This window comes from Stegodyphus dumicola, chromosome 3 (genome assembly GCF_044657685.1).
Source record: "Stegodyphus dumicola isolate Sdum_Otavi_A_Nest chromosome 3, ASM4465768v1".
Classification (NCBI taxonomy): Eukaryota; Metazoa; Arthropoda; class Arachnida; order Araneae; family Eresidae; genus Stegodyphus; species Stegodyphus dumicola.
In genome coordinates, this window is record NC_140770.1 from 55,488,292 (window position 1) to 55,507,960 (window position 19,669).

A 19,669-nucleotide genomic window follows, 5' to 3' on the forward strand; every position below is an offset into this window, starting at 1 on the left:
GTTGCCACAAATATTTTAATAATTTAATCCGCTTTGTGACAAAGGTTTTCGTCTTTCGCGCAAAGTTTAAAACATTCTGTTGCATAACTTAATTCCATATTTAATATGTAGCTCTACTGTGAATCAAAAATTCTAAGAATTTCATATTAAATTTTTATTTTATTTGGAGTCGAGTTTATAAAATGCATTTTATTAAAAAAATTTGGAATGTTTTCATGCATAATTTTTTTTAATATTAAAATATTCATCATATCTTTGGTTCAGTTAGAAGATAGTGCCCATATAAGGAATTCCAAGAAATTTCAAGTATGTACCATCAGCCATTTTTAAAATATCGTGCGCACAAGGTGGAAACATGACGAAAAATTTTGTCCCAAAGCGGATTAAATTACAAAAATATTTGTGGCAACACAAACTTTCTGGTTACTAGTTTCCAAAGCAGCTGTATTATGTAGTCAGCAGTACGAAGTTGGAAGCAATTGCTTTTAAAATAAATAAAATATCCCAATTCTTGCAACAATCACATATTCGAAGATCATAAGGGGTTTAAGGTGTATAAGCCCCCTCAAAACAGTTTGACTATTTCGCCTATAACAAACCCTTTTCTGGGTGATTTATTTCCTTAAGTAACAAAAAAAAATTAAATTTCATATATTTCTTAGAATATGTGGAATTTAAATTTTTAGATGCTACTTAAGGAAAGATTGTCTCATAACTAAAAAATAAAGATAAAAGATGTGGCATAACTAAAAAATATTGGAATCTGAGATCTGATTTTCTTAAAGTAAAACCATGAGTCTATGCTCAGTCTTTCAAGAGATATATATATAGTAGTGCAATCCTTCTAAAATACACACAATATAAAAAGCTTAAGATTTATGTTAGTTTTCAGAAGCACACCCTTCACCCTTCTTACGAACAGATGCATACGAATGTTTATGACCATATCAGTAGTACTCGATTAACATTCGATTACTAATCAGTAAAGGGCATATGTTGCCACTCTCAGGGAAGCTAGTGATAAAAACATTAAACGTCACAGGATCTTATTGCTACAACGTTTTTCATCAGTATGAAGTTTAGAATTGGCAGCAGTGGATTATTATGGCGCGGTCAGTACCATTTTGTTTTAGTACAAATCTTTTTTAAGCTCTGACATACTATTTAGAATGACTAAATATAAAATTATAAATTTTATTGATACATTTGATTCTTTCAGATATTTCTTATTTAAATTTTCATTAGAAAATGCAACAGTGTCTTATTTTTAAGACGTGATTAATCGCTATAACACTTTTGAGTTATTAAAAAAAAACTTAACTTGTTCTGCAGCTATTGTATGTTGGATTATTATTTTAATTCTAATATTTTTAATTTGTATACAATTAACGTTTATTGACCCAATGTTTATATAAATAAGATAAATTATAAGTTAAAAATATTACGAATATTTTAACTCTGATCTACAATAAATAGGCAACATAAATTGGCTTCGAAAGAACGAACTCCGTCTTCGCCATATTACTTCATTCCATAATGCTATCATAGCTTCATTGTGGTCCAGTGGTTAACACTGTTGAATACTAAAAATTTGACCTAGCAGGCAGATATCTGAGGCGTGTTTTACGATATTTAAATTATTTAACCAAACTATAATGTAATTAATTGTAATTAGAGAGACGTACTCCTTATGACACCACTGTCTGTCGTCAGAGTTGTTCCGAAACCGCTTTGTTTTCTGGACAACATTAAAAAATAATAATAACTTTATGAGTAAAAACTTTAAACATTACTACATGAGCTCAAGTATAAACTGAACAGATTTTAGCCTAAGATTGCCTTTAGATTAGCCTAAGATTGATTTTAGCCTTAGATTGTCTTTGTGTAGATTAAATAATCATACTGCTAAATTTGAAGAATGATTCATACTTCGTTTATCCTTGCATGTTGAACATTTTAAACAACGTCAGTTTGGTTAAATACCCATTGTAGTTTTATGTTTAAGCCGTTAATGATTTGGCTAAATTCGGGAGCAATATTTAAACCCTTGTCTAGTCCTTAATGTCACTATTTGTTACTTGTGAACAACTCTCCTTTTACAATAAATAAATAAATAATTCTATATCTAATATTACTTTGTTTTTCATGGTCAGCTTTCTTCGGAAATCTTATGATAACATATGTTCTGTGCAAAGTGGAGGAGAGTTTTTATCGTCAAAAGCGAACATCAGATGGGGACACCATCAACATCCTGTCTGATGGAAAAATGACCGTAGTGACGTTTCTAGGTTCATCTGGACGACTTGAAGAATGTACTATAATTCCAGATAATGCAACAATTGCTAGGCAATTGTTCAAGGAGGTTAGAATTTGTTTTATTTCAGTTGCATTATATGTATATGATAATAAATAATCCATTTTAAAAACTTCGGTTTCATTAAATTCGTTTCTTATGTTGTTAAGCTAATTTTAGGCAAAACTTATTGAAAGCTATATAGATAATAATTATTACAAAATCACAGTGACTAAATCAAGAAATAAATGGTAAGAAACTTAAGCTACAATATTTATATTCTTCAAGAATGTCAGAAAATTATTTCGAATATTCTTAGCTTTAGTGCATTAGTAATAATATAAAACTAATTAAATGAATCCTATTTATAAAAAAAATATGATCTTTTGTTGTAATATACACTGCAGCTAATAAAATGCACGTTCTTTTAAAAAATGAAATACTCGGTCATGACTGGTCATGGAAAAATTATAAATACATAGAATTAAAATTTTTAAAAAAACGTTATCTATAAATAGCTTTAATGTGATAGTAAAAGCCATAAATCTCTCTTACGGCAATATAATTCCCGTTACCGCTCAGTGATCTATTTATAGATCACCTACTTTTAAAAGGACCATTGAGAACAATATCTTCTAATCACTTCTTTTTGTCACTGGCTGATTTTCATACACATGTGGCCATACCCCAAAAGGCGTTTTGAAACATTCTTTTCCAGAGCAGTCCAGCAGATAACTTCTAAAGTTAACCAAGTGATGCTTCATAGCGCAACTATCGATTTTGTATCCAATGGGGGAAAAAATTAAATTATACATTTCTTACGTGTTCTACGTTTTCAGTACCTCTTTAATTGTTCTGCGTGATTTAGATTAGAAAAATAACTGTTCTTATAGTTATTTTTTTAGCTTAAACATGCTGATCTATAAATAGATCCCTGGGCGTTAGTGGTAACTAATACTGTTTTTTTTTTTTTTTTTTTTTTTTTTTTTTTTTTTTTTTCCTTATCATTTTTTCCAAAATGTCCAGGGGTAAAGTGTTTCATACCGCCGAAGAAGCATTAGAATATATGTTTTCTAAGGAGATTGAGCCAGATGTAATTACTTTATCTCCTGAGAACGACGAGTTAACAGACGAAGAGTGCTTTGATGATGGTGAAATGATCCCTCCATTGGTAAAAACATAAATGATTTTGGACGTAACATTACACCTAGCGTCAGTAATGAAAATGAAAATAAAATAGAGTTAGTTCGAAATAATAAAAAAAAAATGCAACCAAAAGCAAATTGGACAAAAAGTAACCCTACTTATGCTTTTAACAAAGAAGGTAATAACAAAGGAGCTGCATAATGCTTCTGGTTATAGACGATCGGCTGTCTAAAAGAATAGGTACAAGTTGAGGAGCTGCACAATGATTCTGGTTATAGAGGAGCGTCTATATATTACAAAAGGTGCAAGTTGAGAAGCTGCACTTTGCTGCTGGTTATAGAGGAGCACTTATCTAATACAATAGGTGCAAGTTGAGGAGCTGCACAATGCTTCTGGTTATAAAGGAGCGTCTATATATTACAAAAGGTGCAAGTTGTGGAGCTGCACAATGCTTCTGTTTATTGAGGAGCGCCTATCTAATAAAATAGGTGCGAGTTGAGGAGATGCACAATGCTTCTGCTTATTGAGGAGCGCCTTTCTAATAGAATAGGTGCAAGTTGAGGAGCTGCACAATGCTTCTGGTTATAGATGATCGTTAGAATCTTGCGACTATTTCAAATATTTTAGAAATTATGAATCCACTTGAAATTTTTGAAGAATTTTTAACTCCCGAATTTAACGAATGTGTAGTAAATGAAACAGAAAGATATGCGAAACTGTGGAAAAATAAGACAGTTTTGCTATAAATCATGGGTCATGTTGGAGTCAAGGGCTACTGTTATAATTTTGACTTATAATGTGGTGCGGAGATGTTGACAATACTCTGAAACTTCGGATGAACCGCTTGGAACATGAGTGGTGAAAAAAAGCATAAAAGACTTCCGAAGACATATCGCGGTCGCATACCTTAAACTGGGAACAAATTCGAAGAAAAGCATTGGAAGACATTTGGTGATGTCATCGAGACCAAAGCGATAGGCTCTGTACGTTGAGGTAGAAAAGACCATCTTATAGGTAAAAGACGAAACCAAAGAAGACGTCAGTTTCAAAATGTAAGGGAAGTCCTATTACGTTTTGTACAAAATGCGATGTAACAATTTGTGTGAAATGTTTTCCGCTATATCTCACTTAAATATTGCAAATTTGCTCAATAAAAATATAACTAAGGAAGTTTAGATCAGTCAAATAAGATTTTTTTTTCTTTTGAATCTTATTGTTGGTTTTAATTTTGCAAAAAATTCATATTTTTGTAACTAAATTCGTAAATTTGTAAACATAAGATCAATAAGCAAATACTTGTTCTTTTATTACTAGAAGCGCCCAGCGATCTTTTTATAGATCCCCTATTATCTGAACTTCTAATTATGGTAATTGAATGAAACTTCATAATTCCTTTATTTATGATATAAAAAATGTAATTTAAAAATATTTTTCAAAAATTCTCATTTTAAAATAATTTAGGGGTTAACGGGTTAATTTTAAAAAATATCTTCACCGGAACATTCTCGAAATTCTTTCGTAGGAACATATAAAGAAACAGTCTGAAGTAACGCCAAAACGCATTCTTATTTTTTTAAAACACAGGAAATTTCATGTTCTTTTCTAAGCCCTTGTTCGTTACTGTCTGATCTATGACCATGCTGCGAGATGAAAATTCCCTGTAAGTGAGACTAATCAGAAGTTACGATTATCCTTCGCCAAAAATTACGTGAATGAACAAAAGGAACTCTGAAAGAACATTATTTTTTCAGATGAATCAAATTTCATAGTTTTTTTAACGGACGAGAGGCGAAAGGTGTGGAGGAAACGAGATCCAGAAATGCATCAAAGGCGTTTATTACCAACAGGGGGGAGGATAAATCACAGAGGTGAAGAGGTGTTGGTTTGACGATGTATGTGTGCTTCTGGAATCGGTAATTTAGTCACCATGAATGGCATTAGGAACTATCTGCTAAATATTAATATTCTGAAAAATAAATTACGGTCTAGTAAGACAAAAATGGGTTTAAATACTGAATATATTTTCATGCATGATAATGACCCCAAGCATACAGCTCTAAATACGTGGCTCTGGATATTATATTTCTCTGGAGTTTATGAAATTTCCTCCTCAATCACCCGAACTCAATCACATTGAGAATTTAAGGGACATTTTTCATAAAAATGTTAGATCCAGGCACATTTCTAATAAAAATGACTTAATAACTGCTCTTAAATAATAATGGGAATCCATATCTAGGTGAGTAACAGTAACTTTGATTGAATCCATGCCAAGGAGACTCGAAGCCGTTGTTCACCCTAAAGGATAAAAGGATATCCTACAAGGTGTTAAATAAATATATTTATAAAAATATTCAATCAAAATATTCAATATTTTTATAAATATACTTCAGTAAAAATATTCGAATATTTTTTATAAATATATTTATAAAAATATTCAAATATATTTATAAAAATATTCATTCACAAATATTCAATATTTTTATAAATATATTTCAGTAAAAAAATTCGAATATTTTTTATAAATATATTTATAAATATATTTATAAAAAATATTCAAATATATTTATAAAAATATTCATTCACAAATATTCCATATTTTTATAAATATATTTATAAAAAATATTCAAAGATATTTCTAAAAATATTCAATAAAAATATTCATTCACAAATATTCCATATTTTTATAAATATATTTATAAAAAATATTCAAATATATTTATAAAAATATTCATTCACAAATATTCCATATTTTTATAAATATATTTATTTATAAAAATATTCAAAATATTCATGTGGATTCAATTCCACATTATACATAATGTTGAATATCAATATTTATAAAAATATTCAACATTATGTATAATGTACGAATACCTTTTACACACACGATGATGGATTATTTTGTTTCTTTAAATGTCCTTTTTATGCATGCATTCATTTTCATGTAAATTTCACATGGAACTATTCAGGCATATTTCATTATACATATTCAATTACTTGTTGTCGAATTTAAGCTTATAGTTTTTATCAACAAGGCGTTTTTAGATCATAACTTTTGCAGTACGAATACTTTCTACACTCACTGTAAAGTTGTTCTCAGGCTACTACATCCGCATTTTTTTGTTCAGAGATGTATTTATGCAGTAAAATTTTAAAGTAATTAAATAATTACTTCTAATTTTTCCTTTTCAGGCTATCTCATCAACTAAAAATGAGAATGTTAAATACCAAATGCTAGAAACGGATGTCAGAAAATTGGGAAGAAAATGTCGAAAATACATCAGGGATACGGTAAAGAATCATATTTTTTTAATTTTAAGAAATTTTTGATTTGGAAATATTTTAGTAATACCAATTTTTTTTTTTTTTTTTTTTTTTTTTTTTTTTTTTTTTAAGACTTGTAGTGCCACACAATAATCTTATTTAGGAATTTTTTTCTTGGATGTAGTTTATTTATATAAAGTGTGGGAAATGTGTATATTTCTGTGAAAGCTCCAAAACTGAGCATGCAGTCAGAAGAACTGTGATTTCCCCCCCCCTCCAACAAACTGCAATACAGCTCTTAATAAAATTTTGCAATAATTATTTTAATATTTTACTTATTTATTTATCATTTCTAAATTCTGTAGCATAATATACCACAAAAGCCATTAGTAACAATTTTTGGAATTTTGCAGTTGGCCGTTTTTCTGTAATTCTGGTTTTATTTGCGATGTAATTAACTTCTTTGTAAATTTTACGTTTTAGTTTTACTGTTTTCAAAACTTTAATGTTATTGAATTTGTTTCAGTTTTATACATTTAATTTAACCTCATTATGTAATACTGGAATCGTAAGCTAAATGAAAATAAAAAAGAAGTCACGTTGTGAATATTTCAAACCGTAAAATTAGACAAAGCAACAACGTGGTATTTGTCATAGATTTTAGTCAACACTCTTTCGATTTGAACTTCAAACAAGGTACAGGTCCCTCTTTATCAAGAACAAATAAATCTGAAACGAAGGGAAAGCCACTATTATATTTATACCTAATAGGAGTAAAGATAATAACAAGGTAGCGCCATCTGTCGGAAGAAATAGTAACTGAAATTGAATAATTAAGTTAGTAAAACTTTTAAAGATTTTATTTGAGACATATTGGCCAAACTAAAAGAACATCAAGTAGTAACACGAAGTCTTTGATAGCTAATCTTAGTTGGAAATTTAATCACAGTTTTGTCTTTGGGTCAAAAAGCTACTTTCACTGGTGAATTTTAGTTTCTTGAAGCTTCTCACATTCACAAAGATTTATCTTGTTTAGTTGAAGATTTTAATTATATTCCAATTCTTCGTAACGCTTTAAAATTCTTTTAACTTTTCAATTTTCGTTACTATTTCTACCAACAGATGGTGCTACCTTCTCGTTCGCTTTACTACTTTTGGGTACAAATACAATCGAGGCTTTCCCTTCCTTGCACATTTCTTTGCTTCTGCTGAAAAGAGACCTGTACCTGTTTACCTTCGAAATCGGTAGTGTAATCTAAAATCTACGCCAAACACACAGTTATTGCTTTTCCTAATTTTATTTTTGGCGTGTTTTCCTTCTGCCTTGATTTCAAATCATATTTGATCTATTGTCATACTTAAATTCATGACTGAGACAAGGATAGAGGGTTCAGCTCTAAACTCCACACATTTTTTGACACCACACTAAACACCACAATTCGACACCAAAAAGAAAATATCACCTTCATATACAAAGAATGTAGGACATTATTGAAGTACAACCCTTGTGCATTAGAATTCCTAATTTCTGCCGTAACAGCCCGCCATACTTCGGTATTCGGTAACTAAACGAAGTATATAAGTAACTATCTTTCATATATCTATTGTTCTATTTCAGAATAATTTTTTTCCATTTTATTTTGCATCACTGTGTGACTACCACCGCATGGCTGTTTGAGAATGGTCAGTGCAGTTTTTCCACAAATATTTTCTTAAACATTTCCAAATGAATACCAAACGCAGAGTGTTTCACTGATAAGAATTTTCAAGTTATCGTTTCAACTGACAGAATATATAAATTTGTGGTACTTAACAGTAACTGCGGCAGGAGGCACCGTGGGATAATAACAACATATATTGCATCAGAACAAATACTGAAAGTAACCATCTTCTTCCAAGCACACGACAATCTGGTTCTCCACGTCTGTGATGTTATGTTTGCAAACATATAGATCGGGGTTGATAGACATATAGACTGCAAACATATTAATCGAGGTTGCAAAATGTCTTATCTTTCGGTGTCTGCTTCATTGTTTCAAAACTTAAAAATCCTAGCAGACATAGTCATTTGAAAACAATGCCATCTTTGAAGAATGAGTTTAGAAAGACAACAGACTATTGTAAATTGTGCAAGTTTGCCGCATCATCGCAGGAATATCTATAACGTAACTCAGTGTCTCCTACTGATTAAAAAAATGTGTCGAAAGTATTGCATTCATCATCTGCAAAGTCTGTATTCATCTTCATTTCAAAGAAGGTAAACCATTTTAGATGATTTCTCTAAATCTGTAACATACATAATCAGTTTTATCGAAAATTACATTACCTCAGAGGACGGTAGCAACTAATATCTGCATATCACAGCACTCTAAAGTTTTTTAGTGTGTCTTCATAAAACAGCAGCGATTCTCAACCAGTGGTACGCAAAGGAACAAAGTATTTTAACTGTTAAATTAGAAAATTAAATACACCAGCATCCTGTTTAAGTTTTTTCTCTAACATTCGTAAATTTATGCGAACTGAGCTTTGTTCAGGGTCAATAGTCACTCATAGATTTTAGCAAAATAATCCGTTTAATTTTCACAAATATTCATTTAGCCATAGTCGTCCAGACGGTATAGTGGTTAGGGGAGCCTACTATGGTGCCGAAGAACCTGGGTTCAAATAATCCCGGAGAAGACATGGATGTTTGTAAATGTATTGTGTCGGTGCGACATGGCGGCACTCTAAATATGCGGTGAGTCGAAAGTCCTCTCGTGTGGACTGGTGGAAGGGGAGAGGGGTGGGAGACTCTCGGATCTTGCCCGGTGTGCTCTCCCTCAAAATTGAAGTCCAACCTCTCTTTGGAGTAGGCTCTGGCAACCATTGGAATATTTTGTAGCTAGTTACCTAGTAAGCCTAAGAATTGCCACCACTGAGCAGACTCACACTATTGAAGAAAATATTCTATTACCCCCCCCAGCAACTAAAGAAACCATTTTAGCATTATTCAACGAAATAGTGGCTAATGAACTTAATAATATTCCATTATCAAACGATGCAGTAAGTCGACGAATTCATGAAATGGCAAATTCCATAAAAGAGCCACTTATTCAAAAAAATAAAACATAGAATTTCACATTGCTATTTAATGAAAGTACTGATTTAAAGAACGTTTTTCAATTATTAGTTTACATACGTTTCGAAGAAGGTAAGCGAATTGCCGAAAATTATTTATTTTGTGAATCTCTTCATGATAGAGCAACTACAAATGAAACTTTCACTGACAATTTCAATTTAAAATTTTTTGTCAAGTTAGTGACAATTTTATATCTGAGAATGATATTCCGTGGAATAAGTGCATTGCCGTATGCAGTGACGGAGCTCGGGCTTTAACAAGAAATCATTCCTGTATTATTTCTCAAATAAAGAAAGTTGTACCTGAAACTAAATTGACTCACTGCTGTATTCATCGTGAAACTGTAGTATCCAAAACAATCCCCAAAAACCTGAATTTTTTTTTTTTTTTTTTTTTTTTTTGAATCAAGCTGTGAAAGTTGTTAATTTTATTAAATGCCGAGTTTTAAATTCAAGAATATTTACGATTTTATGCTAAGAAATGGGTGAACATCAGACTCTTTTATTAATATTCCGAAGTAAAGCGGTTATCCAGAGGGAAAGTTTTAAATCGTATTTTTGAACTTCGATCAAAAATTCAAATTTTCATCTGTGATTCAAAACTTGAATTGCAAAAATGTTTATTTAGTGAATTATGGTTGGCGCATTTAGCATACTTAGCTGAGACTTTTGGAAAGTTAAATGAATTAAAATTAGGATTACAAGATCAAAGTGTTAGTTTTTTTTTTTTTTTTTTTTTTTTTTTCATTAGAGATAAAATAAGTGCAACGATAAAAGAACTCGAACTAATAATCAAAGAATTGTACAATAGTACTTTAAGTGTTTTACCACTTCTAAAAAGCTTTCTAACAGAAAATAATTCGAAACTAAAAGAAGAATTAGCAACCGACAATAAAAATCATTGTTTTGCACTAATAAATAATCTCGAGGATTATGAAAAAGAAAATTTGATTAGAAATCCATTTTGTTCAAATGTACCTGAAATTTTATCTCGTGATGAAAAAGAACAATTGATAGAAATTTCCTGTGATGGAACTCTAGCTGAAGATTTCAAAACTAACACACTCGTTAACTTTTTGCTGAACCAAAAAATCGAATTTAAAGGCATTTGAAATAACGCTATTAAATTTTTGCTGCCATTTTGCACAACCTATTTGTATGAACAAGGATTTCCTTTCGTGTTTTATTTGAAAAATAAATGCAGAACAGCATTAAAAGTGTTTTCTAATTTACCGTCAAAACTAAGTGAAATATTACCAGACATAAAGAAACTCTGATGTCTCACACACAGGCCAAATTTCACACTAAATTTTAGAATTAAATATTATATAAGTTATAAAGTATTATATCTTATATTTTGATAATTAAAGCTAAAGTTTTTCAGTTTTTGTTTAGATGGTACTCATTAGTCAAAAGGTTGAGAACCGCTGCAGTACAGTTTTAGTTAACAGTACCAGCAAATACTTAGCTCTTTGGGATTACTCAAACATGCCCCATTGGGTTTCCCGGTTCCTGCATAAAGAAGGCCCCTTCAACATTATGGTATCTGGATGTGTTGAACATCTGTTAAGTTATAATACATTGCCCCAATGCTTGTTTGCTTATCTTGTACATTATATCTTTAAACGCTTAAACGGCACTTTGGTAACTTTATAAATGAAATATGTTGTGTTTCAATCTGTTCGGTAAATAAGGCAACTTACCTCAATCAAAGGAGAAAATTAAAAACTGGATTTTGCCTATTTTTATGTTATTTATATCTATTACATTCCTATTCAGTTTCTACTATCCTTGGGGCTTTGAATCATAACTTTTATCTAGCTACCGTTCCAGTCCCATTACTTACCCAAAGCACTTAAAATTAATTTCAATTCCTTTTAACTCCCTAATAATTTTAATCTAGCTATCGTACCAATGCCATTGGTTTTGTGCCATTGCCATTGGTTAAGGCACTTAAAATTAATTTCAATGCCATTTAACTCCCTCACAACTTAAATCTAACTATAATATCAGTGCCATTGGCTAACGCACTTCAAATTAATTTCAGTTCTTTTTAACTACCTAATAACTTTAATCTAGGTATCGTGGCAATGCCACTGGTTAATGCACTTAAAATTAATTTCAAATCCTTTTAACTCTCTAATAACTTTAATCTAGCTATCGTGCCAATGCCATTGATTAAGGCACTTAAAATTAATTTCAATACCATTTAATTTCCTAAGAACTCTAAGCCCACCAGCGGCCGAGCGGTAATGTCGCTGAACACTGGTAGTTCGGTCCGAGGTTCGAATCCCGCGAACGGGCTGGCTGCAGGGGTGTTTTCGTGGTTTTCCCCATGTGTAACGTATATACGAGCATGTTTTCCTTAAAAAGTCCTCCACGAAGGCATACCTCCCTTAAGGCAGATAGCCCTCGAGTGCTTTGCAGTAATCTAATAAACCAAACCAATGCCATTGGTTAACGCACTTTAAATTAATTTCAATTCCTTTTAATTCTCTAGTAACTTTAATCTAGCTATCGTGCTAATGCCATTGATTAAGGCACTTAAAATTAATTTCAATACCATTTAATTTTCTAAGAACTTTAATCTAGCTAACGTGCCAATGCCGTTGGTTACGGTTCTTAAAATAAATTTTAATTCCTTTTTTCTTCATTTTTCCTTGAATGATTATTCCAAGGAAAACTGTATGAGTGAAGAAAATGCTTTAAATATTTGCGCTGAAATACAGTTATTATATTTTTAATTTAAACTTACTACGTTAAATTTTTTGTTACTTTTATTCTGAAAAGTCTTCACGTCAAACTAATTCTTTTCCCAAAAAACTTTCTGCATACGACTTTGTTTTTGATTCTTACCTCAAAATGTTAAGGAACAGCATTTAAAACTCACTATGAACCAGAGCTCCGAAATAAAATTACACAAGTAAGATTGCAAGTAAAAGTTATTTGTCGTTTTTTATAGGATTACGCAAAACACTTGAAAATGCTGAAAGGGTGTATCTTCGTAAAGAAATATCCCTATTTTTTAATATACTATTTTTTGAATAACTGTATCGATTCATTTTTATAGTGTTCTTTCTCTGCTGAAATATAACACCAAATTTTAGATAATTTTATTTTTATAGAGAAGAAAAAAAGAAAGCCAACACTCTGAAACTGAAGCTAATTTGTTACGCCGTTTATCATTGGACAATACTTTACCAGGTAAAGGATGTACTTTAAAAGATTTGATGATTTCTTTCATCTGCAAATGACTGTGAATAAGTAAATAGTTGTATACATAACCTTTTAAAAATAAGAGTGGAACTTTAAATCATACATACATATTTCGTATAATTCAGCCTCAAATAACCTTCATAAGAAAATAATTAACTAAGATAAATTCCATAGTAAAATTGAAATATTATTTAAAGCCTTTTGTAACCTTCAAATGTTTACTTCCCGCTAAGTATTGGATTTACAAGAAAGTAATTTGGGTTTGCATAAATAGATAGCGTTATGTTCGTTGTGTTATTCTTTTGTCAATCTCATATTTTTTGATAGAAACAAATACCGTGTGTCTTTGTTCGCAGCTGTTACTTTAGGGTCAATTTTAACATGGGGTGCAGAAATAAACATTTTCGACATATTTTACTTTTTTATTTTCATAAAATCAAGAATGCCGTTGGGGCTCACAAACAGATATGTGAAATTTATGGTGCTGATTGCGTAACAGAACGCATGCGTCATAACTGGTTTGAAAACATTTCGTTTTGGAGACTTTTCGCTTGAAGATGACCAGTGTTCTGGCCGACCTTCTGAAGCTCATAATAACAAAATTAAAGCCATAATTGAATCGAATCGTCATATAACTGTGCGAAAATTTGCAAAAAGTTTAAGTGTATCACACACAATAATTGAAAATCACATAAGATGTCTTGGACTCGTTAAGAAGCTCGATATTTGGGTTCCGCATGAATTTAAAAATATTTACTTAATGCAACGAATCAGTATTTGCAATCGACCCTTTCCTTAATCGAGCACTGGTAATTAGAAATGGATCGTCTACAATAACATAAATCGAAAATGATCATGGCCCAAGCATGATGAATAAGCAGAAATCATATCGAAACCTAGATTGCATCAGAAAAAACCCATGCTGTCAATCTGGTGGGATTACAAAGGTGTTTTGTATTTTGAGCTGCTCTCAAGCAACCCAACGATCGGCTCAGATGTTTATTGCCAACAACTTATGAAACCAGAGGAAACAATCAAAGAAAAAGCCTGAATTGGCAAATTGCAAAGGAATCGTGTTCCTCCACGACAATGCAAGGCCTCATACTTCTTTAACAACACGTATCATTGGAACTTGATTGAGAAGTGATGTGACATACCCCATATAGTCCTTGCACCACCGGACGATCATTTAATTCAAAGTTTACAAAACCTTTTAAATGATGAAAGTCTCAGTAATAACTGTGACCTTAAATCGTACTTGGTTGAGTATTTTGCTGGTAAAGACCAGAATTTCTGTAAGCGCGGAATCATAAAGTTACCAGAAAGATGGCAAAATGTCATCGACTAGAATGAAAGATATTTGACTGGTTAAAGTTCATTTTATATAGTTCATTCATTCATTTTAGATGTTGGTATATTCCAAATATTAAAACATCGAGAACTGAGATGGGAAACAGTTTTAAAGAGAGTAGTGAAGAAGTGGCAAGCTAGTGTGAGTAACGAGATTGTTGATGATTCTGTCGTGAATCGAAAAATGGACATATTAAGGACTGAGAGTTTATTTCAATAATTAGTAACACTGATACTTTGATACTTCCATCACTTTTTAAATCAATGGAAAAAATAATGCTCTTTCAAGAACTTTACAGTTTACATTTTGTGAATTTTACGTATTTTTCCATCTTCTAAGTAATATTTTCCATAGAGATGATGAAGAAGCACTGAATAATATATCAGTCAAATAATTCTCAAAATAAATAAATATATCAGTCATAATATAATAAATATATCAGTTAAATAATTCTTATTCTATTCTCGATTCTAATAGAATAAGAGAGCAAATGCAGTAGTATTAAAGTTTGATAATGAAAACGTAAGCAGGTTCATGCATGCAATTTTCGTTTCTTCTGTTATCATATTTGTCCAACAGAGCTTCAATTACATAAAATCAGCTACCAACTGGCCGAGATAATACCAAGGACAACGTTCATAGTTAACTTAAAAATACGGTTTATCTGAGGGCAATTGAAAAAAGGCACAGGAAAGAGGAATGGTCCATATTATGATTTAAAAAAAAATGCTGTTGTCAATTTACCTGTATATTCAAATATTTTGGATAGGAGAATAAATCCGTATAGTAAAAGGAGCCCACTGTAAATAATGGAAGAATAAACATCATTAGAAATGAAAGAACTAATTGATGAATGACAATAACATCATCTGCTATCACTGGCCTTATCTCATGCATTTTAATTTTATTTTTATATCTTCCTTATCCAGCTTTGGTTTACGCCGATGGTTTGACGAGGCCACCATTAAAATGAATGACCTGTGCAAGACTGTAATTGTAATTGTGTTAAAAGACATGAATTTCTCTACGTCTGTAAATTCCATCTATTTCATTCTATGTGTAATCATTTCCTTGATAATCTTCATTAAATGCATTTGTTAAGGGTCACTTTGGTTTCTGAAGTCTAGCCAAAATGTATTTACGGCTAGACTTCAAAAAGTTTTAGCCCTTTTATAAAGTGGGCTTTCAAAAATTGTGTCTCCTCATAGGAGGCAATAGTGACCCATCTATTAGCTGCCTCCATAATAAAGAGACCACCACATCCTGGCCTTAGGTGTGGCCGTAAGTGCTGCTGGCACAGGCAAGCGCCCGGCATTGGGAAAAAAAGTATATAAATAACGGTTACGAGAGCTTGAATGACTTGTTAATGAGATCTGAGATTTATGGTTCAAAGATAGGTGGCTGAATTTACGAAAAGTTTCTTGAACAAAAGAGGAATTGCTTAATATCCGTGTTCTTATTTACAGGTATTGATTTTGCTGTATCGTTAATTTTTTATAATAAACTGTCAGTTCCTACGTGTTCATGCGGAGTGTTTATTCAATAAAACAAACACATACTCGTAGCCCACAACAATGACCACATAAATAAAATTTCATTTCAGGAACTAAGTGGTGTACAAGACAAACTAGGCCTAAATATTTGAAAGATTTGGGTGACCGAAAAAAATTGGATAGCTGCTGCAGAGACTTCCATACCAGCTCTGATGTCATTCCCCGTAAGTTTAATTTTATGAATTTCGTTGTTATTAAAAAATAAATTGTCTGTTAACAATACTGTAGAAAATGCGACGTAATTTTTTAAATTTTAATGGAATCTAAACAAAGTCTGCTAATTACTGTTAAAAATTGACCCTGTAATTTGAATATTGTCAATTGTGAGACAAATACTTAGTAAGTTGAAGGTAAAAATAATGTTTTTTGTATTTTTAGTCTTTTCATAGAATATTTACATTTACTCGTACTATTTATAAAATATTTTTTTTAATAAAATATCTTTTTTTTTATATTTAAAGAAATTATTACAATAAAAAAATTTTGTTAGAAAGATTATCCTATCCTAGGAAAAATTGTTTAAGATATTAATTTTGTCTATCTTTAATTGATAGTGAAATGTTAAATGTAAAAATTTTTTAAAAGGCGTATCAAAGTTTGAACATCATATTTCTAGGAGAAACAAATAAAAACTATTTATCACTTGCTGTTTAATGCTTCAAATACAACTTTTCAAGGGGTTAGTTTTTAAAACAATTAAAACCTGATGTTTAATGAGTGCCGAACACACGTGTTTCGCTCTTCCTGCCATTATGTGATAAAAGTAAATCCATAATCAAAGTAAAATGAAATGTAAAATGATACATAAACAAAAACTACATAAAGATAAAAAACCTTCAAAACAGCGCACAAAAGATTCGGAAACGTTATTCTTTTTAATACATTAAGAAAACACACCAGCACGAAATAGGAGACTAAATAAAATTAAAATCGTAAATACTGCTGTAGTTGTGAGACTTTAAAACCTAACTATTCTTGTTACTACTGAAATCTAGAAAAATCAAAATTGGAAAAAGGATTTACTTTTGCAGACCATGCAGCAGTGTAAAATGGCTAAAATATCGGAAGCCTAAACGTGTGTGAAAAGGCAGGTTGCAAAATTCTGCAAAACATTTTGAAGCCGTTGATAAAGGAAAATGGAAACAACTTAACAGTTATAAAATAATTAATGTATAGGGAATTAGCTGTATAGAATCTTCAACCAAAGTTCTTCAGACTCATCTAGAATGGTCTTAAAGCACTAAAGCGAGTTATACAGACAGTTAAGTTTATTTCAGACGAGTCTGAAATAAGATGATAAAGACATAGAGATTTTAAACCAAACTCATTAAATTATTAGAAGTCCCCACTTGTACTACAGAATATAATTCCGTTACTTGCGGGTTTTTAAATAACATAAATGAAGTTAAATTCAAACTGAGGTAATGTAGTCTGAGACTACCCACAAAGTAGTCTACAAGACAGATAAGTTGGCTCAAGTAACTACTGGTGCGTATTTCACACAGCGGCTAGCAAGATAAGTAAAGCTAGAATAACTTTGGCAGAGTTGACAATAGCACGTAACTGCAATGCGAAGGTGCCAGAAGCTCTAAACCTAAAACATTCAATCCCTCGGTTTAAATCAGCACACATCAACTAATTTGCGGTGAAGAGAACGGAAAGATGCAGATTTTAAAAAAATGCATGTAAAGTTACTGATAGCTGCGGTCACACAGATACAATAAAAACAAAACCCATTTTGAAAGAAGTTTTTAGCTCAAAGGGGCAATTTCCCAGACGACCTATTCATTTCTTTTTGGCATTTTGCGTTGATTCGCTACAAACGGCGAATCACTTTTTAAATGGTTCCCACCAAATATTAGAGCCCTGTATTATATTTAAAGAAAATAAATAATGAAAAATCCGCATAAATGTATATATTTTTCTCGCATTGTGATAAAACAGCGGTATCTAAATCATCAAATTTTGAATAACATACGTGTCCATCCGAATAAGGTAATCTGGAAGCCTAAATTATGAGTTTGTTTCATTATCTATTTCATTTTTTGTAAAGCATTTATGATTTTTTGATTAAGAAACTCAACGATTTCATAGCGAGCAATGGCAACACTGTACAAGGAAAAACACATTTTTATCTCCAAGACTAGGAAATGCGCAAGACTCGGAAATTGTACAGATATCCTCTTTTAAATATTTTGTAATACTGCTGTTGAATTGAATATATGGTTTAGGTGTGAAGAACATGATATTTAATAAATAAAGATATCACAGAAAACGTTAAAAAAAGCCCCTTTGGGCGTAATATTTGATGGCAGCAATTTGAAAATCGAAATTCCGTTTATAGTGAACCGCCACAAAATGCTAAAACGAAATTAATAGCTCTTCTGGGCTAACGCCCTTTGGGCTAATAATTGCATCATGGATTTATTAAGCAACAATAAAAATGTTTTCAATTAGCATTTGTTTCGTTTCTTTCTTTTAACAGCAACAATATTTAAGTTTGTTTAAATTATGCATACTTTCTTAATTTGACTTATATATAACACATTTTTCCGTGTAAAGTTAATGCTAATTTGCTGATGCATTAATGACGTAGCCACCACGTTCGACAAGGTTTTATTGTAATTAAAATAAACTTTAGAACAAATTTCGTCGTTATTCAAAAGCTCAAATTATCGACCTTTTTATCTATATCAAGCATATGTATAAATCAATACATATTTTAAATGCTTATAATTTAAACGTATTGCTTTTATTAATCGTCCGTGGAATTTAACAGCAAAAGTATTCCTTTACATTTTACAAGAAAATATAAAATTATTAATTTAATTAATAATTTTATGTTTTATGTAATTAAATATATAAATTTTAATACGCTTCAATTAATTTGTTGACTTCTTTTGTTTTCAGCTTTTAGCGAACGGCATCATTACTTCAACGTCTTTCCTTGGCCAATCACATCTTGCGAAAGTGCTAAGAAATTTCGGAAATGCCTCGAAGATGAAGGATCCGAAAGTTCCCTCGAGTTTGCCAAACTCATGTTTGATGTCGTTCGATTACCTTGCTTCAAAATACTGGAAAGAGAAATATGCGAAGAATACGAAACATGGTTCAATGAATGCAAAACTAAAAAGATGCAGCGAGTAGCTGTCGAGGAGTAAGAAGTTATCTCAGTGTTTCATTTGAAACTGACAAAAGGAGACTGAACTATAATAGCAATTTGCTTTGTACTATCTTTGGGCTAATCAAAGGAAGCTTAATCTTTGGTTATGTGAAATGTAATGTAGCGAAGTATGTTCATTAATTATCGGTTTTAATCATAAGTTTTATAAAAACAAAAAGTGTGACTGAAAATAGTACAGTTTTTTTTTTCTTTTCGTAATTGTGTTATATAAAATTCTTTCCAGACCTGAATTCGCATTTAAAAATATATTTAGTTTATTCTAAAATACTTTTATGTTGTGTAGAAATCCTACGAAAAGTTCAAAAGTATGCTTGATAACAGTAGGTATAAGAGGAAAGTTTGTACTTAGTAAATACTGTGATGTTTTAAGATCTGCTACGTCACGTAAAAATGATAAGCAGGCAATATTATGCACTAAAATTCTTATTCTGGTTATACAATAATACTAGCGTAAATACTCGATTGCAGTTACGTTAGACTGAGAGTAATGCATCTAACAACAGAGAGAACGATACGGCTGTAATCTTCTTCTCTAATAACGA

General features: G+C 31.2%; 1 protein-coding gene across 1 annotated transcript; it reads left to right on the forward strand.

The window, feature by feature from the left end:
• Positions 1-963: 963 nt before the first annotated feature.
• On the forward strand, positions 964-19,357 carry LOC118187253 (uncharacterized). Its single transcript, XM_085812901.1, has 6 exons — positions 964-1,112; positions 2,154-2,362; positions 6,635-6,733; positions 12,949-13,027; positions 15,994-16,107; positions 18,854-19,357. The coding sequence occupies exons 1-6, from the start codon at positions 1,073-1,075 to the stop codon at positions 19,102-19,104; spliced, it is 792 nt and encodes a 263-aa protein (XP_085669027.1). The 5' UTR covers positions 964-1,072; the 3' UTR covers positions 19,105-19,357.
• The last annotated feature ends 312 nt before the right edge of the window (positions 19,358-19,669 follow it).

Excerpts from the sequence above, each read along its gene's own strand:
- LOC118187253 (XM_085812901.1), top strand. The coding sequence starts at position 1,073 with ATGAAGTTTAGAATTGGCAGCAGTGGATTATTATGGCGCG. Across the intron at positions 2,363-6,634 it reads CTAGGCAATTGTTCAAGGAG|GCTATCTCATCAACTAAAAA; the intron begins GTTAGAATTTGT and ends TTTCCTTTTCAG. Across the intron at positions 16,108-18,853 it reads CAGCTCTGATGTCATTCCCC|CTTTTAGCGAACGGCATCAT; the intron begins GTAAGTTTAATT and ends TTTTGTTTTCAG.